The sequence below is a fragment of the Thunnus albacares genome, chromosome 22 (assembly GCF_914725855.1).
Source record: "Thunnus albacares chromosome 22, fThuAlb1.1, whole genome shotgun sequence".
NCBI lineage: Eukaryota > Metazoa > Chordata > Actinopteri > Scombriformes > Scombridae > Thunnus > Thunnus albacares.
Genome location: NC_058127.1, coordinates 10946769 through 10973884, shown reverse-complemented (window position 1 = coordinate 10973884; position 27116 = coordinate 10946769). Strand labels below are relative to the sequence as shown.

At 39.9% G+C, this 27116-nt stretch overlaps 3 protein-coding genes and 1 long non-coding RNA gene across 17 annotated transcripts in view; 2 read left to right on the top strand and 2 right to left on the bottom strand.

Moving 5' to 3' along the window:
• intu (inturned planar cell polarity protein) overlaps positions 1–8657 on the top strand; it is a 22803-nt gene extending 14146 nt beyond the window's left edge. For 3 of the 4 annotated variants that reach the window (XM_044341551.1, XM_044341549.1, XM_044341548.1), the window contains exons 6-17: positions 1061–1150; positions 1820–1897; positions 2217–2400; positions 2755–2808; positions 3466–3528; positions 3856–4104; positions 4369–4461; positions 4572–5003; positions 5134–5228; positions 5376–5565; positions 6141–6283; positions 7841–8657. In XM_044341551.1, the coding sequence (XP_044197486.1) occupies positions 1061–1150; positions 1820–1897; positions 2217–2400; positions 2755–2808; positions 3466–3528; positions 3856–4104; positions 4369–4461; positions 4572–5003; positions 5134–5228; positions 5376–5565; positions 6141–6283; positions 7841–7952 (1783 nt within the window). In that variant the 3' untranslated portion in view covers positions 7953–8657. The remainder of the gene's footprint in view (positions 1–1060; positions 1151–1819; positions 1898–2216; positions 2401–2754; positions 2809–3465; positions 3529–3855; positions 4105–4368; positions 4462–4571; positions 5004–5133; positions 5229–5375; positions 5566–6140; positions 6284–7840) is intronic. The other variant, XM_044341550.1, reaches the window with a different exon arrangement.
• On the bottom strand, positions 8636–14941 carry ino80b (INO80 complex subunit B). Of its 4 annotated transcripts, none has more exons than XM_044341563.1 (6): positions 14852–14941; positions 12549–12697; positions 11521–11701; positions 11276–11424; positions 9675–9847; positions 8636–9582 (listed from the first exon to the last, which is right to left on the bottom strand). In XM_044341563.1, the coding sequence occupies exons 2-6, from the start codon at positions 12586–12588 to the stop codon at positions 9118–9120; spliced, it is 1008 nt and encodes a 335-aa protein (XP_044197498.1). In that variant the 5' UTR covers positions 12589–12697; positions 14852–14941; the 3' UTR covers positions 8636–9117. The 4 variants fall into 4 exon arrangements, with proteins under 4 accessions (XP_044197498.1, XP_044197497.1, XP_044197500.1 ...); XM_044341562.1 differs by lacking the exon at positions 14852–14941 and adding an exon at positions 13020–13117; XM_044341565.1 differs by lacking the exon at positions 14852–14941 and adding an exon at positions 13020–13117 and having other exon boundaries at positions 9675–9811.
• On the top strand, positions 13137–23075 carry aadat (aminoadipate aminotransferase). Of its 5 annotated transcripts, XM_044341552.1 has the most exons (15): positions 13137–13228; positions 13328–13440; positions 13857–13928; positions 14882–15050; positions 16523–16655; positions 17089–17163; positions 17242–17451; positions 17682–17747; positions 17953–18035; positions 18792–18888; positions 19785–19846; positions 20011–20075; positions 21273–21379; positions 22604–22705; positions 22794–23075. In XM_044341552.1, exons 2-15 carry the CDS (start codon positions 13350–13352, stop codon positions 22833–22835), a joined length of 1374 nt encoding a protein of 457 aa, XP_044197487.1. In that variant the 5' UTR covers positions 13137–13228; positions 13328–13349; the 3' UTR covers positions 22836–23075. The 5 variants fall into 5 exon arrangements, with proteins under 5 accessions (XP_044197487.1, XP_044197489.1, XP_044197490.1 ...); XM_044341554.1 differs by lacking the exons at positions 13137–13228; positions 13328–13440 and adding an exon at positions 13441–13514; XM_044341555.1 differs by lacking the exons at positions 13137–13228; positions 13328–13440 and adding an exon at positions 13448–13657.
• Positions 14961–27116, bottom strand: LOC122973813. Of its 4 annotated transcripts, none has more exons than XR_006400141.1 (4): positions 26497–27116; positions 26266–26379; positions 15447–15560; positions 14964–15041 (listed from the first exon to the last, which is right to left on the bottom strand). It is a non-coding gene; the product is annotated as an uncharacterized LOC122973813 (long non-coding RNA). The 4 variants fall into 4 exon arrangements; XR_006400139.1 differs by lacking the exons at positions 14964–15041; positions 15447–15560 and adding an exon at positions 17374–17461 and having other exon boundaries at positions 26497–26630; positions 27015–27116; XR_006400140.1 differs by lacking the exon at positions 15447–15560 and having other exon boundaries at positions 14961–15041.

Genomic DNA, 27116 nt, shown 5'->3' with positions numbered 1-27116 from the left:
CAGAAGAGAAATAGTGTGATTGCTGGAGTTAAACTTATAAAGTCGAGAAAATCTTTTGTCATGTTGAGTATAAAGTCAACAAACTAAAGACTGTGAAGGTTTTTATGGAAGTGCTGTAGGAAGCGTTTTAAATCACCAGTAACTGTAAAATAAAATGCAACCCACAATTTTTATATAACAATTTAAGCGGCAGGATGTTTTGCTTGCAACTGCATCTTCATCAGGTTAAACTGTCCGCTGGAAATGAAATCTAATAGTATAATGGTTTTAATAGTTTATAGTTATATTTCATACCAGTAATACTGTCAGTGCAGGTGAAATCAAGACCACGTTCCTGCCTAATCCTTCAACTTTCCATCATGAAGAGGATCATTCAGTGCAGTTTTCTGTTTTGTTTTTGCTAAAAGTTATAATCATACAGTGAGTCGTTTTTCCACCTGCTTTGTTGTTGAAAACATATCTCAGGTAAAGAACCAAGACCCTCTTTCTAATTTTCTATCAAACTGAAGCCAGTGGCATAAATAAGATGCTGAAACAGCGTCTGCAGTTGTCTTATTTATGTTAACTATAATAATATATCAAAAATAAATGATACATGATGATAAGAACTGTCCACTTCAAAACCTCAGAGAAAAAAATAACACCTTATACCTTGTTTTCTATCAGATTAAACCCAGAGGATGCAGTGTGCGACGCTGCGATTGTCTTATTTACATTAATTATAAAAATATATCAGAACACGTGATAAACGATGATAAAACGTTACTAAAGATGTAGGTCAAGTTCTTTTTGTTGCAGTCCTGCTTATTCTTTACTTTACTTTTCTGCCAGTTCAGTGTTGGATGTTTTGAAAATCAACACAGTTCAGAGTTTAGTCTAAACCAACAGTGATCTGTGAGAAAATCTTGGTATTTCCGGGCCTCTATTTAATGTTAAGAATGTAACAATTGTGTTAAATCTGTTTTAACTTTTCCACTCTGTTCCTCCATTTTTCACACTCTCATTTCACCTTCTCCCCTTCCTCCTCTAATCCTTTTTTTTCTTTCCTCCTTCCTTTCAGTTCATCTCTCCTGCTCGGGAAACATCTGGTACATGTGGGCTACTGGAAGGAAAGCAACAGCCTGCTGGTCATCGGTCTTCCTGCTGATAGGTAGAGGGAAACACCTTCACACACACACACACACACACACACACACACACACACACACACAGATCACTGAGAGTCTGTGTGTAGATAAAACACAGTGAGGATCAGTTTCATAATGCAAGTGTAAGATCTGACAGCAGATTTTCAGGGTATCATTTTTTTATTTTTTTTTAAATCATGGCTCTGCTGTGGTAATAAATTTTCAGAGCATGACGTTTGCTCGAGGAACTAACTACTTCTGGAGAAGAGGAAAGACATTTAAGAGCACGATCTGTAAAAATAATTGAAAGGGACCATCCGTTTTTTTCTCAATTTCAGCGAGCACATGTGCTTCTTTTTGTCCTTAGTCGGCAGCATGAATACCTCTTTAAGGAGCATGTGGTTGTAAAATGGGTTCTTGAAATGAGTCATATTAGCCCTTTTTTTTTTTTTTTTCTTATTTTTATTCTTAGCAACCAGATCAACTCAATCAGTCATCATAATGGTTGAGAAAAAAATCATTCATGCTTAAAAGTTAATGGATAGATTTTTAAGGGACACCCACAATTATTTATAAACTGTTTTCCCTCGTGGCTTCTGGCTGTTAGTCCAAATATTTGATAAGCAGTAGATCTGCTGAAGCCGAAGTTTATCCAGTTCTGCGTTTTTGACAGTTTTCCGTTTTCCCTCCAGGGTTCCACTGCTGTATCTGCAGACGGTGGTGGGAGACGTAGTCCGGACATTAAAAGTGATGTACGGCTCCTTAGACAGGTTGGTTCGGTTGTAGCTTTCTTGTGGTTCCGCTGGGAGAGCGGCGTTTTCCCAGGTTGAAACTTTTCCCCCTTTCTGGACGTCATTTTTCTTATATATTTTACTGCGAAATATACTGAAATGAAAATAGTGTGTTCCAGCAAATCAAAGCAAAAGGTGATTCCCAGCTGGTTTTTTGCACAAAGTTTTCATTGTCCCTCAAATATCCTTCCATTCCTTCTTTTTTTTCCCCTAAAATATAAACATTCTTCTTCTGATTTCCTTTATTACTGGAGTGTGTTATGACAGCCGTTTGTCAACTTCATGGTGTCCTCCGCAGCGCGTTCTGTAAGGCGGATCATGCTCCCAGGCTGGACCATTTCTTCTGCCTGTTCTTCCAGCAGCTCATCCAGCCGTCTCGCTTGAGGGACGGTTTCTCAGCCCCGCCCCCCGACGTCTCAGGGACACTTTTCCTCGACGGACTGCCGGCGGTCCGATGGCTCACACTGCCTCCCGAAATCAAGGTGAATTTCTGTTTGTGTGTGTAAAGACTGGTAGAAGATTTTGAAGGGTTTTTTTTTCCATGAATCAGTCATAAATACAACAAAAAATAGTTTGTTTCTGTTCCCGGTAAAGCAATTTGAAGTTGAATTGTTGCTGTCTCAGTGCAGCTATGGCGCCCTCTAGTGTCCCCTGTTAAAAATAACACAAAATTTACCTGCTGGATTGTAAATTAAAGTTTTATTCATCATTTAAGTAAATGATCTCCATGAAGATGTTGAATCATTGCAGGAGCAAAGAATATAGATAACAGGATATACAAAAACATAAAGTATTCAATGTTATTAAGATGATATTTGGTTTTCTTTCCTCTACAGGTGGAGGTGGATACTGTTCTCTCTGATTTTGAGTCTTCTGATTTTGGAGAAATGGTGAGCAACATTTTCTTTATCAGTAATGGACGGGATGTTTGAAATTATTTTCACAGATCATACTACTAAAATGATTTCCTGTGAGTCTCCACTTTGCCCTGAAATGTATAGTACCACTTATTATAAATAATATGTGAAGACATACAGATAATAAGCATCTGTGCTTCTTGTCCTGGTGCTCGTTAGATGGACACACATGTAGTTGAGACGCCATCTGTCTTTTGGCTTTAGAGGCGTCTTCATCAATGTCTGTGTATTTTTAATGAGAAATTAATGAGGTCTGCAATGTTCTCTGTACATGCAGCATTAACTGAAAGACAAAATGAGAGAGAAGATTATTGATTAGTTAACTAAGAAAAATGAGATAGACGACCACAATTACAATAATTACTGACCTGTTAGTGTGAGTGCACTCAGTGGGCAATTTTAAGATCAAAATCATGACATTTTTGAGGATATTTTTAAAAATTTGTAAAATAAATATCAGTTAGAACATTTTATGAAATGAAGATACTGTATAACATAATTGAATAAATCTCTTCTGCTACATCTAGCTGTCTGTTTGTTCGTTTTCGTTTTCTCCTGTTACATCTGGTTCCACTACATCTCATCGTTTTTTTTGTTTATTTTTTAACCTTTGTCTTTGTTTCGTCTCAGTCTGAGGACTTTTTCGGCCTGAGGCGTCTCTATGTGATTCTCGGCTCCTGTCTGTTCTACAAGGTAAGCGTCACCGCTGTGTGTAGCAGTGATTGTATACAGAAGACGACCTTTCACACATGATAACCAGATGAGCTTGTTCTCTGACTCAGTGACGAATCATCAGCCTAATCTCTGTGAAAATGTTAACTATGTTGAAAACAGAGAAGGACGACTTTGAGCAGCAGACTGTTGTATTCTTTGTTACAAAAAAAACCAAAATAAATTCTCACATGATCATCTAATTAACCAAAAAGATTTAAAAAGGCTTCTTGTACCAAATGCATTAAGCTCTAACACATTAATTTCTTCCTGCTGATTCTTCAAATAATCCGCTGTCTCCCCTCTCAGTCCTACCTGATCGCCAACCATCTTCCTAAAGAGGACCTGCTGGACGTGTGCCTGTACTGTCAGCACTACTGCCTGCTGCCGCTGGCGTCTGAGCAGCGGGTGGGTCAGCTGGTCATCTGGAGGGAGGTGTTTCCTCAGCAGAGAGCCAACAGCACCAACAACAGCAGCAGCAGCAGCAGCAGCAGCAGCAGCACAGCGACGGGCTACAACCAGCCTCAAGGACGACACTTCCTCCTCATAGTGGGGCTGGTGAGGAGATGAATTGTTACCGTTTGGTTGTTTTTGTCATTGTTGGAAAGTCTTCAGATCGTCTTTTAACATCTTTTAACAGCCAGTACGAATGATTACAGTGATGAAAACCTCTTTCAGTGTTGATATGGACACCTGACTGTTGTTTTAACATCCTCGTTAGCGATCTTTGTCTCATCTTTTTGTTGTCTGTTTATATTTATATCTTTTCATCGTACATATGATATATTTCTCTGCTTGTGTTTATTTGTGTCTCCACCTCAGAGACACTTCATGCAGTGTGTGCTGTTGGAAGCAGGCGGATGTGCGTCGCCAGCGTCGGGCTCTCCAGGACCTGATTGTGTTTATGTAGATCAGGTGAACTCTATATTTTATTCGTCTACGTGAAGAAAAAAAAGCAGCTGAGCAGTGAAGCAGTGAAAATTTCTTCTTCATTTGTCCTGTAACATGTTTGTTCCTGACCTCAGGTGAAGGCGACCCTGCTGCAGTTGGAGGTGTTGGAGGCGGGTATTGAGGAGCGTCTGAACGCCCCTGCTGCTCCCTGCCTCTCCTGCGCCGACTGGTTTCTCCCCGCCGCCACGGCCCGCGACCGCCTGGACAGCCTGGCTTCTTCCTCCCCCGTCCTCAGCAAGCTAGCCGGGGCGGTCAAAAGCTCCTCATCGGGGTCCAGAGGCCGCAGCCTGTTCGGGGAGAAGGCGCGGAGGCCCAGCCCCCAGAGGAGCCTATCAGACAGCGGGAGCGAAGGACAGACGGACGCCGGGTCAGGATCAGGTTCATCCATGGCTCCCGGCCTCAGTCCACATTCCACACCGGACTCGGCGAGGAAGCTGGGGGGTCGACGGGACTCGCTGGGATCTGGAGGGTCTGATGGGAGCGGAGGCAGCGGAGGACTCTTCAAGGTACAGCTGTAGTCTAAACTATGAGCAGGTTTTATTGGACGTTGAACAGTGTTTTGATATTATATTGACAATTTTAATCAGTTTTTTTGTTCTATTATTATACTTCTGCTTGTTGCTGTTTTTACATCAGACCTCCAGGATGAAACACCCGAACCCCTTCTACCTGGGCACCCTGAAGAAGACTCTGACGGAGAAGGAGACGGAGGAGATGTACAACACCATGAAGTGTGTGATGGGAAATAATCTTTTTTCTGCGCATTGGAATTGTTGGCTAAAAACTTTAAAACGTTCTGAGCTACACATTCATTATGAAACCATGACCCCTCATAGTGAACTAAACCACTAAACCTCTGCGTCCTGTGTGTGTGACAGACTGACCTCAGGCGCCGAAAACACCTTGTTCCACTACGTCCTGATGGAGACGGTGCAGGGAATCTTCATCGCTCCTACGCACAAAGAAGTGGCTCAGCTCAGCGGCTCCATTCACCCGCAGCTCATCCGTAACTTTCACCACTGCTGCCTCTCCATACGAGCGGCGTTTCAGCAGAGTCTGCCGGCCAGGGTGAGATTTAAAACCTCAGACCAGAACTCATCAAACTACACTTCATACTGTTCTTGGTAAAAAAGGAGCTGTTGTAGCATTTATCTGATCCCTGATCAGCACATTGAATGATCTCTAAACTTTCCACAGTAACTTTGTGTTTGTTTTAGATCCAGTCTTTCCAAAAAGAAGACAAACTATCTGAATATGTTCAGCTAACGACTAAAGATTAATTTGCATCAACAGAGAAAACGGTGTCGAGTTAAAAAACCAAGTTGTTACCAAAATGAGACCAATCATGTATCATCATGTATTCGATATTATCTCAGTGAGAAGGAAAATTGTTGCTGAGATGAAGCAGCAGTGTTGTTTCTCCCACTGAACATACTTTACACAAAGTGGACCCACCTCAGGCAGCTCATATGCTGTAAAACCACATGCTTTTTTATTTAGGCTACAATAAAACAGTTACTTATTTTACTAGAAAACGTTCATCTCCTGCTTGTCTTCTCTGGAGAGTTCAGTTCTTCTGTTTAACCGTCCGGGGAAAGTAAACTTATGCGTATTAATGTTCCTGTGATTTTTCTCTCCTGCAGGGTCGGCGGACAGCAGACAGGCCTCAGGGCGGTGGTTGGGGTCTGGGACCGGTGAAAGAACACGGGGTCCTGTTCCAGTGTAAACCTGAGAACTGGACCGACCAGAGGAAACCTGCTCCCACCATGACGTACTGGGTCATCGGGTACGAAAACTATATGAAAATCTTCTTGGTTTGCGTGTTTTTATGCACTGAGACTGCAACTAACGATTATTTTCATTAGAAGTTAATCTGCTGATTATTTAACTGTCATGAATGAAAACAAAAAACAGCAAATTTTTACATTTGAGAAGCTCTAATCATCAAATTTTTGGCTTTTTTGCTTGGGAGAAATGACTGAAAGCTGATTTATTTTCTGACGATCGGCTAATCGTCGCAGCTCACAATTATTTAGGAGACAGCTGATTGATGGTGGACGCTCAGGAAAAACAGGTCTAGTAAAATCCAGTTTTACACCAGTGGAGAGACCCGAGGAATGCACACATTCAGCTTTCTGCTTTACTCTGGTCGTAGCGTATCGTCTCCAGGGGAGTGATCATTGTCAGGAAACTGGACATATAACCGATGTCAAAGGACATAACGGTGAAGATTTACGACAACTTTGTCTGATGCAGAACTGCTGTAATAAAATAAAAAAAATTAAAAAAGCAGTCAGTACGAACAAGAAGCTCCTCTGTGGGTTTGGACGTTGGCTCCATTCAGCGTCTGTATTTCAGATTGATTATATAAATTAATTTGTCAGAGACAGATAAATGATAACTAAATTTATTCTGTTTCCAGCTCTTCCTGCTGTGTTATGACTGGCAGTATTTCTCCAAAGGAAAACCGTCCCACGTTGAATTGATTGATGCTACTTTGTGTTTTTCTGAGTTCAGTTTGCGTTGGAGAAACTCCCAGATTCAGAAATACAGCGAGAGAGAGAGAGAAAAGACTGAGGGCAGAGGGGTCAGAGACGGGGTCTAAAGAGGGGATCCAAGGGAGAGAAATGCATCATGGGAGAGCGATGCAGAGCCTTACATTGAAGCTGCTTCCTAGAGGAAGAAGCAGGGAAACAAACCGCTAGAAAAACTACAAGTTTCAAAACGTCTTTCAGGTTTTAAACCGTTTTCAGCTTCATTCATCACGTCAATAAAGTTAATTTAGTTAAGTTAAATTTATCTTCCCTCTACTAAAATGAGCTTTTCTAAAGTGGAGATGAAATGATAGAAGCCACTTTCACCATTTAAGATCACATCCGGGGTATATTGTGCACCTATTCATCAATATATGCCAAAAAAATACAAAAATCCAATAATTTTTTTCCTGTGAAACAAAATATGACGTGTGCTTACGTAGGTTTGAACCAACCAATATCATCGTGACATGCACCCATCAATCAACTCTAACTTTTAGCGGCTCAGCTCATTATGACACGCCCACTTTTCAACGTTCAAAATCAGATTCCGTTACGTCCCTCCTGTTTCACTCGGAAATACGTCACGATACAGAAGTTAGATACTCTTAAAACGCCGTTTAATCTGGACTTTATGCTTTGTTTAACATCATGTGTTTTTGTACAGATTTATATCAAAATATCTACTTTACAAACAGCTGAAGTCTCTATGAAATTAGCTTTTTATCTCTATTTAAAGTCTTTGCATCATTTCCCTAATCTGAGCCTTTTTCTCACTTCCCCAATCTCTGTTTTTTTTTGTCTTTCAGACGGATGTTGCTGGAGCCCGTCCCTCAGGAGTTCTACGTGTGTTTCCATGACTCGGTGGCGGAGGTTCCTGTAGAGATGGCCTTCAGACTCTCCTTCGGTCTGGCCTTGTGACGCCTCGCCTTCCTCCAACAGATCAGCGGCAACACGGACACACAGAGACACTTTTTCTTGAACTCTTGCAGCATCAGTTTCATTCTCAGGAAAAACGGCTCAAACTGTTGGAAGCACCGGAGAGTAAATGTGGGGATTTTTTTTGTTTTGTATGCTATTTGTCCCAGTTTCTGTGGGATCATGTAAAATCGGCTACACGGAGTCTTAATCTCACAACGTGCCTTCATTTCACAGATGGTTTTCTGCAGATAACGGCAGAGCGTGACTGTTGCCTTTCAGCGGCGATAAGCAAATCACAGGCCGACTGCTGACCTCAAGTTCAAACCCCGGTCGTTTTTGTGCCTTGTTGCTCATCGGAATAACACGTTCCGCAACAAAAAAAAGCACTTCTGAGCTCTCCAGAGACGTATGCTCGGGATTTATGCGTGTGTGTGTGTGCGTTCATAACAAGCCACTGAATCAGTGAATACCTCAGACTCCTCGGTGTAAACTTCTGATGAGAGCAGACGCTCTGACAGTTTGTTGCTGTAAAGTTTACAAAGCTGGACCAATAAAAAAAAAAACACAAAAGGGTTTGATGTTTTCATAAATTGTGTTCAGCGGTGGAAAGGCATTTCATTTGTTATTTAAGTTTGTATGTACAGTTTTGTATGGAGTCACTTGTTACAAAAATGAACGTTGTGTGAGATTAAAAAAGCGATTCAGTTTCTGTTTTATTCTTTCAAATCAAACACGCTCGTCATCGACGACCCTCGTCAGTCTTAAGAGCATAATTTTTTTTACATTATTAACAAAATGAAAAATAATCCAGCTGGTGGAAACAACGCTAGCGTCTCAATACTGGTACAAAAATATGCATCTTATGTCTTCAAACGGATCCTCTTCAAATCATAAATATTATGTTTGAGCAGCACACAGATTGAGACCTTAAAAAAATGTACATAATTGAGTTGTGTAACGAGCTTCACTGCAGGAAAAACATAATTAATATGACACAGCTGCAAACAAAACTAAGGTAAGTCTATAAAAAGTTGATCCACGTCACACTTCAGAGTCCTAAAAAGATTTATATTTGAAGTGTAAATCTCAAATTATACTTCTCTCCTCCATGTAGTTTCCATCCTCTTCATCCGTTCAGACTGCGTCCGGTTTGGAGCGTCACAGTTCAGGCTGCACTCTGCACGAGCAGCAGGTTCCTCTTGTAGCACTCGAGGCTGCAGAGAGGAACCCCGGTCTTGGAGCACGAGTACTTCTTCAGGTTGCTGCACCCGTTGACCCCGCAGCTAGCAGGAGATGGAGGTGGAGGACAGGGAGGTGCGGAGGCTGGAGTGGGGACTCCGGTGGGGAAGGAGATGGTCACGCCCTGGACGGAGTCGCTGTAGCGGACCATGGGACACTGACTCTGCTTGGACTTCTTCTCTTTCATGCTTTTAATCTTGGCTTTGCTGGTTTTCGTCAGTCTTTCTATTGTCTGGTTCTTGTTCTCTTCCGCCTTCTTGGCGGCCTGCAGGCGTCTCTTTCGAGCTCGCTCTTCGCGCTTCTGCATCATCTCTGCGGTCATCTCCTTCTCCTTGTAGCCCATGGGGAGCTCCAGGAGAGGCTGGATCTGCTGTTTGTGTAGCAGCGCTTTCTGAAGAGGGACACAAACGCAAAAAAATTAAAAATCACAGAGCAACTTTAAACCGCAACGTTGATTTCAAGTCTTTCCTGCTTCTTCCTCACCTGTCTGGCTGTGAGCAGCGACTCGTCCACTTCCTTCTTCAGCTCTCCGTTGTCGTCGAGTTCTCCTTTCTCCAGAGCGTCCAGCCACCTCTCCTCCTCGTCTACAGGCCCGCCCATCATAGAGTCTGAGTCCATGTCTGGTAGAGGAGACGTTGCCAGGTTACTGTCTTCATCTGACAGAACAGACAACAAATAAGATAATTTCATTGTCCAACTAAGGTCCGAAAACTGTCTTGACCTTGATACAACTACGAGTGTGAAGTTGGACTGGATTCACTGAGCTCTTGACAAAGCAAAAGTTACTGACGTGAATCAATCAGGAGTGTTTGTTGAGGACTAAATGTTTTCTTTAACATTCAGCAGATGTCTGAAGACCTTTAAATAAACATTTTAAAAAAGGATCAGACCAGTGTGTTTACAGGTTTCACTCCATTACTATGAATTATATTAGTATATATTGTATACTTTACTTTTTATCAACCTTTTTCATATCTTTGCTTTACAGTTTTACATTTTTGGATGTGATGTTTCTACTTTTCTAGCAATACATTAGTTTTAATTCATTTCCAGGCAGCAGTGGTTCAACTCTTTTTTTGGTTACAATTACGCAAAGTTTACTTCTGACCCCTCAAAAACAACATTTGGAGACGAGTAGAAGAGGGTTTTTTTTCTTTCTTAGGCCTTTAATCATCTTCAGACTTTGTGGTATGAAAATCAATAAGCAGACTTGTGAACATCAAGTCAAGCATTTATTTTCTTATATTTAGCTTTTATAAACTGTATACAAACATTAACTAAATGGTTAATAACACACTATAATGTAGTTGTTAGCTGACATAAGTGTTCATCAATGTATTTAGAGCTGTAACAATTAGTCAATCAATCAGTTGATCAACAGAAAATAGATGGCCAACTATTTTGATAATCGATTAATTGTTTTTAGTCATTTTTTAAGAAAAAAAATGCAAAATTCTCTGGTTCCAGCCTCTAAAATCAATACAATACAGTTCAATATTTTCTGGTTTCTTTAGTCTTCATTGATATTAATTGAAGTATCTTTGGTTTGTTGACTGTTGGGACAAAACTAAACATTGGCGGACATCACTTTGGGAAACAGTGATCAACATTTTTCACCATTTTCTGATGGTCTTTTATAGACCAAAACACAGGCAGGTTAATTGATGAAAATATTTGTTTGTTGCTGCCTTAAATGTATTTATCAATAACATAACTCCTCCTGTGGACACTCAAACATGGAGGCTGGTTTATAAAGAGTGAATAAAAATATATTAAAACACAGTTGTAATGATATAAAATGTCTTCATAGGAGGAGTTATATAATTGTTGACAAATACTGTAGATTGTAGAACACTTAAAGTGTAATTACAACAGCTTATAACTACATTATAGTGTGTTATAAACCATTTATTAAATGTATCTAAACCAGGTTGTAAGATGTGATCTCTCCGAAAATAAATTAATCGTAATCTTGATCAGATGGATAAAGAAAGAAGCTCTGCCTTATGCACCAGCAGCATCACAACAGTATGATAATTAAACCTAAGATAACGTAAATACTCTCCTATCAGGATCTAACTCACCCAGCCAGGCCCGGTACTGCTCCAGAGGCACAGAGGGCTCCTCATCGTCGTCATCGTCATCATCGTCATCGTCATCATCGTTGTTATCGATGATCATCAACGGCGAGGGAGGACGAGCCACGCCGGGATGCACAGTGAAGGTGGGAACACTGGTAGAGACAAACAGACAGACAGCAGCTCTCTAACTGACCAGTGAGCACAGATACTGAAACCTGGCGTGAACCACCGTCGACGTCCCGCCTCACCTCTTGGTTCCCAGCGTCTGTCCTCCCAGTTTGATCTTGAGTCGGAGCTGCGGGGGAGGACGAGGAACCACGACGGGCTCGGGCTCCGGAGCCTCGGTGAAGTTGTGGTGCTTCTTCTTGTGCTTCTTGTGCTTTTTGTGTTTCCGCTTGTGAACGCTGTGAAGTCCAGAGCCGCCTTCACCTGCAGACAACGAGAGGAAAGAACAGTGTTACTGAAAATGACGGCTGTTGTACCAAAGATGCCAGAAATGTTTTCCAATGAATCTTTCACTTTAAAACAACCAATAAACTTTTAAAGAAAAAAAAACAATATTGATCTAATAATATTTTACTGCTGATATGTTGATTATTTTTGTGATCTTTATCAAGTATGGTGCTTCATATACATGTAAAATGTGCAACTTAACAAAATAATTTGGCTCTTGTAATAAAGAAAAACAACTTTTGCTTGGCCTAAGACTGTTTATCATAACATGTTTTAGATCTGCATCGTTACAAAAATGTAGAGCTGAAACGATTATTCAATAATCCAATAATTTCAGTAATTTTTCAAGCAAAAATAGTTTTAAAAAAATGCAGATCGCTCGGTAGTTCAAACCTCTTAAATGCAATGATTTGTTGCTTTTCTTTGTTTATATCATTGTAAACTGTGTATCTTTTGGTTTTGGGCTGCTGAACGTGTCATTTGGGCTCTGGGAAGCTGCAATGGGGATTTGGATTGAGATTTAGATTTTATCTGCACCATTTATATCAATGAGGATAAGACCACATTCTGGAAACACCTCTTATTATATTGCATGCCAACAACACCACAAACCACAACCTCCAAAATGACCATAAAGTTGAATCAACATCTCTCTAAAACAGTTTTAACAGAAAATAAGAATTATAACTGTCATTAATGATTCACTGTTATGTTAGACCGTGTTTGTATTAACTATGTACCTAATAAACTCAACGAGTGTACATTTCAGCACAGCCTCTGTACCAAAATAAACCATTAAATGTCAATCACCCTGCATACTCACCGAGAAACCTGGGGTGAATCATTTCTTTCCTTTTCCCCATTGAAACTACGACAGGGATGTAAACAGCGAGGACAGGACAGCCAGTCTGCAGCTCTACATGGCAGAAAATCTTCAAATGACCTAAAAACTAACCTGACACCTCTGAAATGCTGCCAAAGAGAGAAATAATCACATCTGTCAGCACTGAAATTGAAGCAAGAAGATAACAGCTACAATATATTAAGCATTAATATTCTTCTTTCAATATTTGCTAACCAAAATGTTTGTGTTAAATGTATTTAGTAAACTGTATAAGATTAAATTGCACTAACTGATAACTAACTTAGCCTGGAGATAACTCACATTTGTTAACATGCATTCAACGCAAATAGCAACTGCATAGCGAACTGCTAAAACAGACTTGAGTTATCAAACTACAAGATACAGACGAGACACAGCCTGAAAATCCGGAGCAATTTAAAGAGTGTTTACCTGATTAAAGTGAAGCTGCACAGTTTATCACACGTAGTTAGCACAAACAAGCTAAGCTAACAACACGGATGTTCGTGCTCTTCGTCGTTTTCCGGTCATTTTTCTCTCAAAGTTACGAATGACTGCTCTCTAGCGGGGGAAAAGAAAAATAAACCGACACACAATACTTCACACTGGAAAGGACTTAACTGGTGACCATTTTCTTAAAGGTAATTATATAATTTAAACATCAAAATATCAAAACTTAACCGCAGTTGTCTCGTAAAAACAAAATAGTAAACTATTTGTGACTGTTTTCTCCTTTACAGCTTGGGTAATGTAGTTCAGGTGATGGACACCGCCGCTGACCACCGTAAACCTCAGGAAATGAGGAAATACATTAACCAGAAGCCACCGGGGCGAGTGAGCCAACACACGCAAGGTCAGTTAAACAGCTTGAACGTGCTCGAGCCTCGAGCGAACGACCGTTGAATTTTACAAATGTAACGTTACTCGGTAAAGTTTGTGTCCAACGGTTCATTTTAGTGTCCCGAAGAACGTTTTTACACTTTTACACAGTTCAAAAACGATGTTTTTAACATTAAATTAACGTTACTGTGCTGGTCTGACGTAACATTTACAGTAGTGATTACCGTTGTGTAAGCCAAACTCCAACTGAAAATAATAAGTGTGACGTTATTTACTATCACTTTTAAATCAAACGGAAGAAAGACAGATTCCCCATTGACTGTTTTCAGACGCTCAACAACAGTAGGAAGCAGAATGAAACAAATAAAACCCACATGGATTTAAAATTATGCGAGGAAATCTGACATTTCTGACTTTATAATTCTGCAGGAATCATGAATTACGCTCGGTTTCTGACAGCAGTGAGTGCAGCCAGAAAGCCCTCCGCTATCAGGATGCTGAGTGAGTATCTGCTGCTTGTATAACAAGCTGGATAAGAAAAGTTTCATCTCAATGTGCTCACACCTGTTGATTCTTAAAATTTTTTTTTAAAAAAGACTGATTTTATAGAAGTGACTTTACAGGACAGGATGGTTGTGGTTCACTCCTCCTCACTATGATGCAATATTCACATTTTCTCAGTATCAGCTGAAATAATAGTTATTAAAAGTAGATTTTGACTATATGTATATATATATATAAGTAACAACATTAAGACATTTATGTGTAGCTAACGTTGCTAACCTCTATTAAACCTACCATACTCAAAGATACAGTCACTGATATGCTTCAGAAAGAAGATTTATGTGTTACACAAGAACAAATAATTGCATAAAACATGTACATTTTACAACCAAATTCAGCCTAAATGCCTCAAGTTGATATTATCTAGTCTGATATTATCATCTGATTTTAGCTGGTTACAGATACACTGGTATAGGAACAAATGTTGGCCAATAAGTAACAAGAAACTGTGGTACAGAAATGTCAAATACCTTATATGTCTGCCATAACTGAGAAACAGTGTCAGTATTACACAATTTGCAGTTTTCCCATCAGAGAGCACTGACATGTAACTTTTTCAGCTCAGTATGTATCTTGGTCACAATTCTGACATCCAAATTTGGGGGATCCTCATCAAAAATGCTTGTTTATGTTAAATTTCTTTAAATTATTTATTGGTATTGGCCTCAAAAATCTAGTATTGGTCCAGAAGTCTCCTCAAAATATGTTCACTGGGTACTTGACAGCAAAAAAATCAATGATTGACCTTTTTTTGTATCAAAGTTCCTAAAAATCTTGATCTCATATTTGCTGATGATAGTTCATAGTACAGTTTTGTTATCATTTGAATTGCAACATCTGCATGAGAAGCAGGTCCTCACCTTCACCTGTCACTCTTCACCCTCATGAAGCTGAGCTGCAGCAGCGGTCGCCCCCGTCCCTCATCTCTCTGGCAGGAGGAGCGCCCAACCCCAACACCTTCCCCTTCCGCTCAGCGTCCATCGAGGTGAAGAGCGGACAAACTGTCACTTTCGACGAGGCGATGATGAAGAGGGCTCTGCAGTACTCCGCCTCCAATGGGTGAGAGACAGAGATCCATGACTTGAAGAATCACTTGTGTGTTTTGAGAGATTTTCTCTTCTTAACATCTTTTTGGAGACACAGTGTGTATAGTCTATAGTTTTAAATCCATACAGTGCATGTAGGTCTTATCAGTGTCTTATATTTTGCTTCCCTTTTACTAAGATGTGATCGCAGACAACAAGTTTAGTTAGACAGACTGTGTCAAACAGTGAACAGTGTGTACAGATAGAAAGTGTCCAGCATCAACATGATTTTGATAGTTGCAGGTAAACTAAAGGTGTGCAGGAGTGAATCAAAAGACTGTAACAAAAACTCAACAACAGTTCAGTTTCAGAGAGTCGACACGAGGGATGAAAACACGACAAATTACAGTGATGTTTTGTGAGGAAAAACCTGTGTAACAACAGTATGATGGCGTACAATATGGCACCTGTTCTCCCCCGAGTCTCACCATCTTTCCAGGGCTTATAATCCACACAGCTGCCTGATTCAGATTTAACTATGTGCCTTTAAAATATAATAATAAATAATGAATAACATGAAGGCAACTTGAGACACAGCTGAGATGTGTGAGAGCAGTATTTTATCTCACTGATTGCAGTTATGAATTTGACACAAGTTAAAGTCTTTAGTATTTCTGGTAAAATAGTTGGAAAGTCTGGATATTAAAGACCTTTTTTTAAGTTGAAGCTTGAATTACAGTTAAGACATAATCAGAACATCTGATAACACGGAGGTTATCACTCTGCAGCTACTGTTATCTTTTTATAACCTATTCTGTAAACATTCACACATTTCACCTGCCGACTTGTTGACTTTGAGTTTGTTAAGTAATCAGTGATAACAGATATATATAACCGATATAAACCGGTGTTTCCCCTGTGGTAGTACAGGCCTGGAGGGCGAGGACGAGAAAAAATAACACCAAATACCCATTCATTCAGAAATCAATAGTGTTTGGGAGTCTGTGCGGCGCTGTACTTAAATGTGAGTTAACCTGTGTGTCGTTGCCTAGGAAACTCCTGGTAGCATAGCTGCTTTTAAGGAACAGAGGAGAGGAAAAGGTTGGCAGTAAATGTACAGAACAGACTACAATGTGTCAGTTAATAAATGCTGCAGCTTGTCAAGACTAAGAAAAATCACGTCTGTTGTTTCACCAACTGCTGGGAAAGTGAAGGGTGTTAGCTCCGAAGTTAGCAACGATGGGTTAGCCTAACCTGAAGATGCTAAACAGAGAAATACAGAACAGGCCAAAGCAGTCAACCGAGGGGAAACACGGTGTCTTTTTCCCAAACAATTCTCTGTTAATGAAGTGTTGGGGGTTGTTTTGTCTTTCCAACTGTGACAACTACCTCTAGATGACTCAGCTCTTCTGTTTTCTGTTGTCTGATTTTTTTTCAGTATTTATATAAAAATACCTCAGATTATTTGTCATGTCTTGAAACAGTCTAATTTCCATCCATGTGTAGAATCCCTGAGCTGCTGACGTGGATGAAGAACCTGCAGAAGAGCCTCCACAACCCGCCGACCGCCGGCTACACCCCCGAGAACGGCCAGATGGACATGTGTGTGACCACGGGGAGCCAGGAGGGGCTCTGTAAGGTACTGACACGACCAGCTGCTGTTTGTGCAACCAGTTATTAGAGGACCGTGTGTAGCAGCAAAGGATCATTACTATCATTTCTTTTTGGAGGTGTTTCTTTTCATTTAGTGTCTAAAAATCGCGAATTATTGTTCTATTATATACTGTTTTCCGAACATTGTAACATCATTATATATGATTTTACAAATTGGTGACAACAATTTGTATAATAAACCCTTTTAACTCAAGTATTAAGATAATATTTACCTTGCTGAACCCAGCTGTCACCTTGTAAAGTAATAATCTGTCACATTTTCATATAAATATAGTACATTTCTGCTTTAAATATGTGATTTTTATCTTAGGAATGTATTTATTCCTAAAACATGATCCCTACTGCTTGTTTTATATTGATTCACATGTTTTTTATATGTTCCCTATTTTGTATTTTAGGTGTTTGAGATGCTGGTCAACCCTGGAGACAACGTTCTGCTGGACACGCCCACATATTCAGGAACGCTGGCAGCAGTAAGAGCGCTTTCTTTCCATCACACACACTTATTAAAACTTCTATGATCTCCTAACTTTCCCGCTTTCCATCTGCAGCTCCAGCCGCTCGGCTGTAACTTGATCAACGTTCCCAGCGATCAGCACGGTATGATACCTGCAGCCCTGAAGCAGGTTTTGTCTCGGTGGGACCCCTCAGAGGTCCACAAGCCCGGCAGCAGCGCTCCCAAGATCCTCTACACCATCCCCAACGGAGGAAACCCCACCGGTGCCTCCATGACGACTGAGAGGAAGAAGGAAGTGTACGAGGTTTGTTTACCTGCACAAAACAAAGACATATTTACTTCTGCATCAGCACACAGTCAGACTAAACACACAGTTATATTTTATGAATCACTTTTGAGTGTCTCTCAGTCAAATTTATGTAAAGCAGCCAGTGAAGCGCTGACTCTTCTAATTAGAGCTTGTTGTGAAGCTGATTTCCCTACAGATTCTCTCTGTCGTTTTCTATTAACGTCGTCCGGCCTTTTTTTAAATAGCTGGCCAGGCAGTACGACATGCTCATCATCGAGGACGACCCGTACTATTTCCTGCAGTTTGACAAGGTACAAGAAGAGTTCAGTGTTTCTACTCTGTACAATCTGAGATTAAAGGTCTGACCTTTCAAGCGTGTAAAATAAAGTTTTCTCTTAATGTTTTCTGTCATTTTAAAAGGTAAAATAGTTCAGTTATCTGCTCTGTTGTTAGTTTATGGTCTTCACACTTCTGTTTTATAAAAACGATTCATGTTATGTCTCATTTATTTGACAGCCGTGGGCTCCCACTTTTCTCTCCATGGATGTTGACGGACGAATCATCAGGACAGACTCCTTCTCTAAGATCCTGTCTTCAGGGTGAGCGTCTGAATCTGTGTGTGTGTGTGTGTGTGTGTGTGTGTGTGTGTGTGTGTGGGTGGGTGGTTGTTTTTCTTTATTCCCCGTGCACATGAAGCTCTTCTGTTACCATTTACTCTGCAACAGCACTGTGTGTGTGTGTGTGTGTGTGGTTTTTTTACCTTAACAAGACAGAACCAGATATATTAACAGTGTGTGTTTTCCTGTCTGACATGCAGTTAATTTGCTTGTGTAATGTAATTGTGTGTGCAGGATAATTTTTTTTTGTTTGTTTGTTTGAGAAAGAACATTCACCTCCTTTTGGGAGTATATTTATGTGCTGTATTCTCTGAACAGCAGGACAGGGTGTTTATTTTGTTTTTTTTCTTGCGGCCAAACTGATCCAGATTTTGCTGTTTTGCAACTATTTAACAGGTTTTGAGGACTATTAAAGTCCTGACTGACTGTAAAAACACTCAGCAGCAACAATAAACTACAAAATCCTGCTCAGATTTTTCCAGATTTAAGTGGTAAAAATCTCATGTTTGATATAATCATGACAACGTCGAGACCTTATTAACTTTTACCTGTTTAGTCGCATTTAAAATACTATAAGAATCTTTTTTTTTTTGTCAATGAAAGACCAGACAACATGAACACTATGGCTACACAACAGGTAAAGATTAAAGATAAGAGATGAAGTTAATGTTTCATCATGAGTTTCATCTCATGATTACATCTCTAATCACTCGTCTGTGTGTCGTCGTCTTGTTTCAGGTTGAGGTTAGGTTTCGTAACTGGTCCCAAACCACTCGTGGACAGGGTGGTGCTGCACATCCAGGCCTCGACAATGCACACTAGCACCTTCACACAGGTGAGTCAAAGTTTAGTTCAACACCGCCACACCCTGCTCACACACCCTCACTACCACCCTGCTCAGTCAACATTTTGCATTATTGGTTTACTTGCAAACTCTCCACTGCATTTACTTGAAAGAAGTCAGTTTAAAAAAAAAAAGGCTCAATTTTGTTGTCAACCACCAAAAAACTGAATTTAACGTCCTTTTTAAATACTTTGTGTTGGTTGGATTAAATTCTCTGGCTTTTCCTCTTCATCCTGTGTGGCAGCCTCCATCCACTTGGCATCTAAAAGTTCTGCACCGTGCAGCAGTAAGCACACAGCAGGGCGGTTCATTTACACAGACTCCATGCAGCGTGCCAACGATGAAGCATATTTTTGAGCAGAGTCATCACAGACTCTCGTAATACTCCCACCCCTCAAGCACACCAGATCTGCTTTGACACGAACACAAGCTCACCAGCGGGAAGGGGTGCGCTGTCACGCTACAGCCGCTGTCAAATAAAGCCGAACGAGACATCGTGGTGTCTCAGGATTAGCGGCGGCTGCAAAGGAGGTTTTAATAAGATAGAGGAGGGAGATTAATTAGGATCTGCAAAAGATCTGCAGCCCTCCTCCTCTTGATTCAATCCTCGCCTCTGCCTTTTTTTTTTTCATCTAATCTGGACTAAAAATATTGGAAATTACTCAGAAAGATGTAAACCGCATGTTCGTTTTCTTTCTTTCATGCCAAAAACAAACATGTGAAGCCTCCGTGATGAAAGACAGAGGGTGTGTCACTATCTCACTGCACTGCAGGTGGATTATCTGCCATCAGGTCATATTACAGTATTTAAATCTGTGAATTTGAATGTGCGCCAGTTCTCACGTTACACAATTTGAGACTCTTTCCTCTCTCCGGTTTCACTTCAGCTCATGGTGTCTCAGTTGTTGCACAGCTGGGGCCAAGAGGGCTTCCTACACCACATAGACGGGTACGTCACTTCCCACAATGCCGCTGTACACATCCACATGTATTTCACGTTACTGGTTTGACTGATTCAGAAAAGAATTATGTTAATTTATGACATCTGCACCGCCAGATAAATGAGACACTGTCCTGCAGATAAGCGTGAAACTGTTTTCTTTCCTCTTGCAGGGTGATTGAGTTTTACAGGAAACAACGAGATGCCATGATCAGCTCTGCAGATAAGTGGCTCAAAGGTTTGTGACTCACTGGTGACAATTAAAAAAGAAAAACACAGAGAAAGACTCACTATTGTAGAACATGATGGGCTTATTAGCTCTGTCAATCAAGCAAATGCCCCACTTTTAGGCTCAATATTCCCTTAATGGAAAAAATATTTGTATATAATTGGCACCATCTATTCAAGACTTGGCAAATTTACTGTCCCCTTAAGGACATTTTTCTTGCTCAGCGTGGCTGCATCACAAAACATTTACCTCCCAAATATACTTACATACATACTTTACATCATTCATACATAAAACCCCGAGGTAGTGAAGGCTCTCTGTATTATTATAATGCTGTACAGTCCAGTTTTTTAGCATCTTTGTCGTAAAGGCAGCGAGGGAAAAGGTAAACATACATTTTTGCTAATATATCTGTCATAACATGCACGAGGACTCATTTATATTTAAAAGATTTATTTAGTATTTGTATTGTCTGGTTTGTTTGTGTGTATTTCTTTGTGTTTTAGATAGATAGACAGATAGCATACTTAATTAATCCCAAAGGGAAGCTGCAGTGTTACAGCAGCTACATTACATAAACCACAAAAAACAAATGAAGGTGAGAAATAAATACAGTGAAATGATCATATCTAAATATCTAAAACAGGTACTGAATATGCACTGTATAATGACAGTAATATACTGTATTATAGACTTCAAGTCAAGTAAATATTGCTGAAAGCTGTACAGTAAGGTGCAGAATTGAGTTATATATGGAAAATAAAATAAAAACATGCCGCTGACACATACAGTATATTAGAAGAAGTAAAATTAGCGACTCAGTCCACCACTTTTTGTGGAAAAATGTACTGACAGACATTTGTTTAGGGAAGTCCTTTGAGTCACTTGAGTACAGTCTGAATTTTCTTGGAGCCACCGCCTAGTGGCCATTAGAGGAACTACATGTACACTGAGGATCTTGATACATATGACCACAGCCTCTGCAATATTTAAATTGTAAACTCCTTAACAAATGTGTTATGTGTTGTCCAGATTCACTGCAGCACCTAAAAAGACCACAGAGGGGAAATCCTGACTGATCTAATGAGCCAAAATACACGGAAAGGGTTAGGGTTAGGGTTAGGTTTTACCAGTTTTTTTCTTTTTACTCACGTCCCTGTGTGTGTGTGTGTGCGTGTGTGTGTGTGTGTGTGTGTGTGTGTGTAGATTTAGCAGAGTGGCACTCTCCGTCAGCAGGCATGTTCCTGTGGATGAAACTAAAGGGTGTAGCCGATACCCAGCAGCTCATTATGAAAAAGGCGTTGGAGAAAGAGGTCAGTACAAATCCTGTTGTCTTCCTGTTTTTAACATCTTAACCTCACATATTATTCTCTTTTTGTGATTTAACTCTGTCCACTTAAGGTTAACACACACACACACACACACACACACACACACACACACACACACCTACTGCACTCTTAATATGTTAATAACAGGTACCCAGAGTGCATTTGGGTGCATTTGCCTGCCGGTGTCTCTCTGTTTGTGAGATGTTTTGCACCAGGGGCGAGCCAGGTTTTGTGCCTGAATAGAGTGGAGGATGATGCATGTAAAGCGCCCATTGTGTGCACTATGAGTGGGTTTAACAGCTGAGTGTTTTTCCTACCACACACACATACACACACACACACACACACACACAGCGTCTGTAAATCCCTGCTGGCAAATAGCTGATGAGCCGTGTAAGAGGTACAATGTGAGTGGGTACAATCAGGCTTTTCCAAGATCTCTGCACAGTCGGCTTTTCTCCTCTGAAATCTGGATATTTAAAACCTCCAAACAGCCGACAGTGAAGACTCTAGATAGTGTATCGTCTGTGCTCACAGAAGAGAAATAACAGCACCTCGAAACTGACATGAATTCACAAAGACAATCCTTGTTCGTGCTTTATCTTTCACCAGAGATTTTTAAGAAGCAATATTTGTGAAAGATGTTAAATGATGCGTATTTAATGAACGTTAAACACGCTAATTCTCTTTCTTTAACGAGAGTTAGATGAGAAGAACAAATACCACTCTCATATCTGTGGGTTAAATATGAAGCTACAAGCAGCAGCATCTTAGCTTAGCTTAGCATAAAGACTGAAAACGGGGGGAAACAGCTAGCCTGGCCTCACTAATTAACATATAATAAAAACTGAAGTGTAAAAACATCATTATGTGGTTTTACTGAGGGTTATGTGCAGGACTATTTCTTATCCAGATGCAGTAATTTAAAAAATTAAAACCTAACTTTGGCCAGTTTAATGTGTGTTTTCCTAAGGATGAAATATTATAACCTGTCTGGCTTCACATTAGTTAAAAACTCAGCTCCATCATGTAACACAAACAACACAGCTGCTAATAAAAACAAAGAAGATTAATTGAAGTTTGCTCTCTTAGTATAATCTTGGATGCATAAAAAGATCAGCTGTGTTCATAGTGCCAAAAAAAATTATAAAATAATAATAATAATTGTCAGTAACATGAGTCATGTTTGTACACGTGCGCTAACAGGTGCTGCTGGTTCCCGGAGGCGTGTTCATGATCAACAGTAGTGACCCCTGTCCCTACGTCAGAGCGGCCTTCTCTCTCTCCACGCCAGAGCAGATTGATGAGGTACACACACACACACACACACACACACACATGTAAACACACACTCAGCTCATTACTGACTCATCGTCTCTCTTATTTCTTTCCGCAGGCTTTCAGAAGACTCTCTTCACTCATTAAAGAGGCTTTGTGATGAGATCTATTCATCACTGATGCTGTTTTTTTTTTATTTATTGATGAAGGCTTAGAGTTATGCTGTAGTCAAGTTATTCAGCATTATTACAAGCCCTCTGGAGCAATGAATTAGATTTGTAGGAGGAAGAACACTAATTACACTTTATCAAACTACATCATTAGCTGCTCCATCAGTGTACTGTACAGCGAGGATGTCTGTATTTTTCCATGTTCAAAAAAGTAAATAACTTTTTATCAATCTGTTTTTTGAGTCTTTACATTTCTGCTGCACTGAGACATCTTTGCTCAGCAGATTCATGACTGCAGGCTTTTTTTTTTGTAAATTAAAACACCAAAAATGGGAAAAAAAAATCAACCAACCAAGCAAAATTCAGAAACCACGTTGGTTTCTTAATAAATTTGAGGCATGAAATGAGTCATGCTTTTGCAGAGTTACTTCATTTTTAAGAATCAACAAGCCACATGACCGTCTAAACTGCTCTCTATAGTCCAGCTTTAATCTGCTGTATTAGGCTGACAGGCCCCATTGGTTCAGAGTAGAGCTTTTCCAAAACTAAAATCTTGTTGCAAAACTTAAGCTCTCAAGATTTAGGTGACTGTTACTCTGGGCACAAAAAAATGATAATAGGTCCTTTTACAGCCTACAAGTATCAAATCCACACGTTTCAATGCAATATTTACTGCAATCTTTGAAGCCTGACTCTTGATTCTGCGGGTGCAACAGGGTGCTGGACTTTCTCCCTCTTTGTTTACTGATGACTTTAGAAAGAAATCACAAGTTCAAGTAAAGAAAAACAAGGTTTTTTTGCCCATAAAGGGTCATGAACAAGTCAGCACCAGCTCTTCATTTTTTTTTTAAACATGTCACGCAACAGTACCTGCTGACAACAACAGGGCCTTTCTGTTGTTGGAAACCGTTTTCTTTTCCTTTGTACAGACTTTCTCCCCACTGTGTTAATATGTAGCACTTTGTGAACAGTGTGCCCGACCTCCCAGAAGTGTGTGTGTGTGTGTGTGTGTGTGTGTGAACAGCTGAAACATTCATCCGTAAAGGATAACAGGGTCACAGGAGCGGCTTAGAAGTCTGGCTTTTGCAACACTCACTTGCCCGCCTCTTACTGCAGTAGAGGAGAATGTATTAAAACCCTCTTTTAAAGGTTGCGTTCCCACCATGTACAAACACTAAAGTAAGAATCCCGACCTCTGAATTTAAAGCTTTGAATAAATGTAAACTATTAACAGTGAAATTTACTTGAGCGTCTCGAGGTGAAAAGGAAGAAAAAAAGGCACTCAAGCTTGAAGAGGAAAAGCACTTATGCTAAAGAAAGCCCCCTCTTAGAGTGTTAAATTATGGATTCATGAAGGAATAAGCAGTATCTCCGTCTACAGTGACTACTGGAGCAGTTAAAACTAGAGCAATGCATTACATTTCCTTAACGCATCATATGTTTGTTTGTAGTATCTTGTTGCAACAAGACTTAAGCCATGCTAGTGGCTCTGTGAGGCTGTATTTAGTCATGATATTACTTTGAGCTAAATGTTTCTGTGTTCAGGTGGGAATTAAATTAGTTTTGAAAGTATTTGTTCATAAACAAGGTTTTGGACGATTTAAAATGATGGTGATGGTGCTACATTAAAAGTCAAAGGGTCACCAAAGTTATTACAGTTCATCCATCCAATAGTTTCACTCACAACTACAAATGTCGACCTCATGGTGGCGCTAGAGGAAAGTTCACCAAAGTCAGTAGGCTTCTTCCTCTGAGGACCATGAATGTCCGTACTAAATCTGTTGCCAATTCATCCACTACAGATATACATATTTGAGATATTTCAAAGGATTAGTGAAATATTTGACCTGTTGGTGGTGCAACAGGGAAGTCAGGGGGTCACCAAAGTCATTAGGACGTATCCTCATGTGCACCACAATGTCTTCAAAAGGATTTCACAGCCATCCATCCAATAGTAGTTGAGATATTTCAGTCTGAAAGTGGCAGACCAATCAACTGACAATGCCATCCCTAGAGTCACGCCACTAGCAGGGCTGTCAGGCACTGGAGTACAGTAAGAAGTCCCCATTTGAATTTTGATATGTATGAAAATTAGCGCAGGAAAAGTATGAAATCTCACAAAATGGTAACGCTCATGTATCTGTATGTCCAAACTACTTTCCCTTTTGCGATCATTTAACACAAATGATCCAATATGTCATTCTGAAGCCAAAAAACTGAAATCGATAAGTACAATGCTGTATTTTTTCTAGCCTACCAAAGTTGAGGACAAAAAAACAACTTAGACACAAACTAAAACAGAACCACACACACACTCCTTTAAATATCCACAGTTTCTATACATAGATGGAGCATTATTGACTTAGTTATTGATTGTTTGCTGAGACCTTGGCACAGAGTGTCGAGGGCAGACTTTTACTGTGGCTTCAAGGTCAGTCAGTTATCAACTCTGGCAAACGGACAGCCTGTACAGGCCAGATAACCATGACTTATATTTAGATGTGTTTTGGTTCTGCCTCTAATTTCTTCCAGGAGTTGTTTTTTTTGTAATGCACACTTCCTAATTGTTTCAAACGGAAGTTTGCTGTTTCCTCCTGCTTTTTATGTCCTCACCCTGAGCATGGTTTGTTTTGTCTGCATTCCACAACACTACACTAGACTTGAGTGTCTTTTTATAGTCTGACCTCTCAGCTTTAATTGATAATAAATTCAGAAGGAGTGTGTTTTGACCACAGTCCATTTACCTGTAACTATATGCCATTAAATCTTAATGCAGTCATGCACAAAAAGAATCCATCCACTAACTGCACCGCAAAATTAAATGTACTTATTAAATGTAGGGGAGAACGGGGTAACATGAGCCACTTTTTACATTTGATGATTTTACTGCAAAATGAATGTGTATTTGTTTCAAATAATAGTTACTATATATACCTCAGGTTGTTGTGTATCCATGTAAATTAAAATAAGTTATCTAATTATTATGGTTTAAGAACAATGAGCCATCAAAAAAAGTTAGTCCAATGGCACAACTTACCCCAAGATATGGGTAAATAGTGCTACCATTATATATTGATATAAAAATTACACAAAATCAACAAATTAATTATAAAATTAAAAATAATTTTGAACTTTATTAATGCCATCAATTTAACAAAGGCAAAAACTTGTACTTTTAAGTAAAACCATATGTTTGTGTCCTGTTGTTCAACATGTTACTTAAACATTTTCAGTCAAGATTAAATTGTGATCTTTGTGTTTTAGCTACAGAAAGAATGTGTGTGTAAATGTGCTTTTGTGTATATTCTTTCTTAATTTGTGGTCACATGATTACTTTTGTTTATGGTTACCTAGATAAAGGGGGTGGCTCATTTTACCCACTGGCTCTGTTTACCCCGTTCTCCCCTACTTATACTTTACCTTTATGTAAGTCAGGTTCTCAGGCCCATCACTCTCTCTGGTGCTTGATGGTGAACTGGGAAATTGCCAAGACTCCCCTGCAGCTCCCCCCTCATGGGATCTTAAAGGGTTATGCTGCAGGAACATACATCAGAAATACAAATGGGTGACAAAATAAAGGAAAAGTAAGGTGCTCTCCAAGTTTTTGAACTCTATTGCAGGATTGAACACCATTCTCCCCAAAAATACTACCTCATTTGTTGTTGACGATGGTGGTGGAGAGCAATGTCGAACACGTGGGTTCAACATTTACCATAGGGGTTTAGTTTGGTTGAGGTTTCCAGATTTCCAGTTGCAGCAGGCAGTTGTTTTTGGAGGAAAAGTTCCTGTCCAGCATTAAAACAAGAGATACACAAAGTTAGAAGAATGTGGTGGAGCCTTTTGCAGCTAAAGAGCCACATATTTCCCTCAGGAGCTGGTGGAGACCAAAAACAGAGCTAAAATAAGAGTGAACATTGAATTTACATTTCTCAGGTGGCTGGAAGCATGACTCTAAATAGATGCTAATGTCACTTCATGTCTGCTTGATGTAAATATGCATCTGTTTGTTAACAAATTTACCAAAACTTTATAAGGTGACAATATGTCAATGTTGGTTACTTGTTCTGCTGCCCCCAAGAGGCCAAAAAATCAGTTAATGCTGCTTTAAATTTGGGTGAGGTAACAAATTGTATAACTTGGAAGCCTGTTATAACAACACTCTCACTTACCTGCCAATGTTACTTATCTAGAGGGAAAATTATATTTATTTGCTCTTAAGATGCCCTGAGTGTCCACGTCTGGAAACCAGTGTTTAACTATATGGATACTGG

Coding starts and splice junctions, on each gene's coding strand:
- ino80b (XM_044341563.1), bottom strand. CDS start 12,588: ATGGGGAAAAGGAAAGAAATGATTCACCCCAGGTTTCTCG. Junction 9,848..11,275: donor GCAGTACCGGGCCTGGCTGG/GTGAGTTAGATC, acceptor CTGTTCTGTCAG/ATGAAGACAGTAACCTGGCA. Junction 9,583..9,674: donor CGCTGCTCACAGCCAGACAG/GTGAGGAAGAAG, acceptor GTCCCTCTTCAG/AAAGCGCTGCTACACAAACA.
- aadat (XM_044341552.1), top strand. CDS start 13,350: ATGGACACCGCCGCTGACCACCGTAAACCTCAGGAAATGAGGAAATAC. Junction 15,051..16,522: donor CAGTACTCCGCCTCCAATGG/GTGAGAGACAGA, acceptor ATCCATGTGTAG/AATCCCTGAGCTGCTGACGT. Junction 19,847..20,010: donor TTCCTACACCACATAGACGG/GTACGTCACTTC, acceptor TTCCTCTTGCAG/GGTGATTGAGTTTTACAGGA.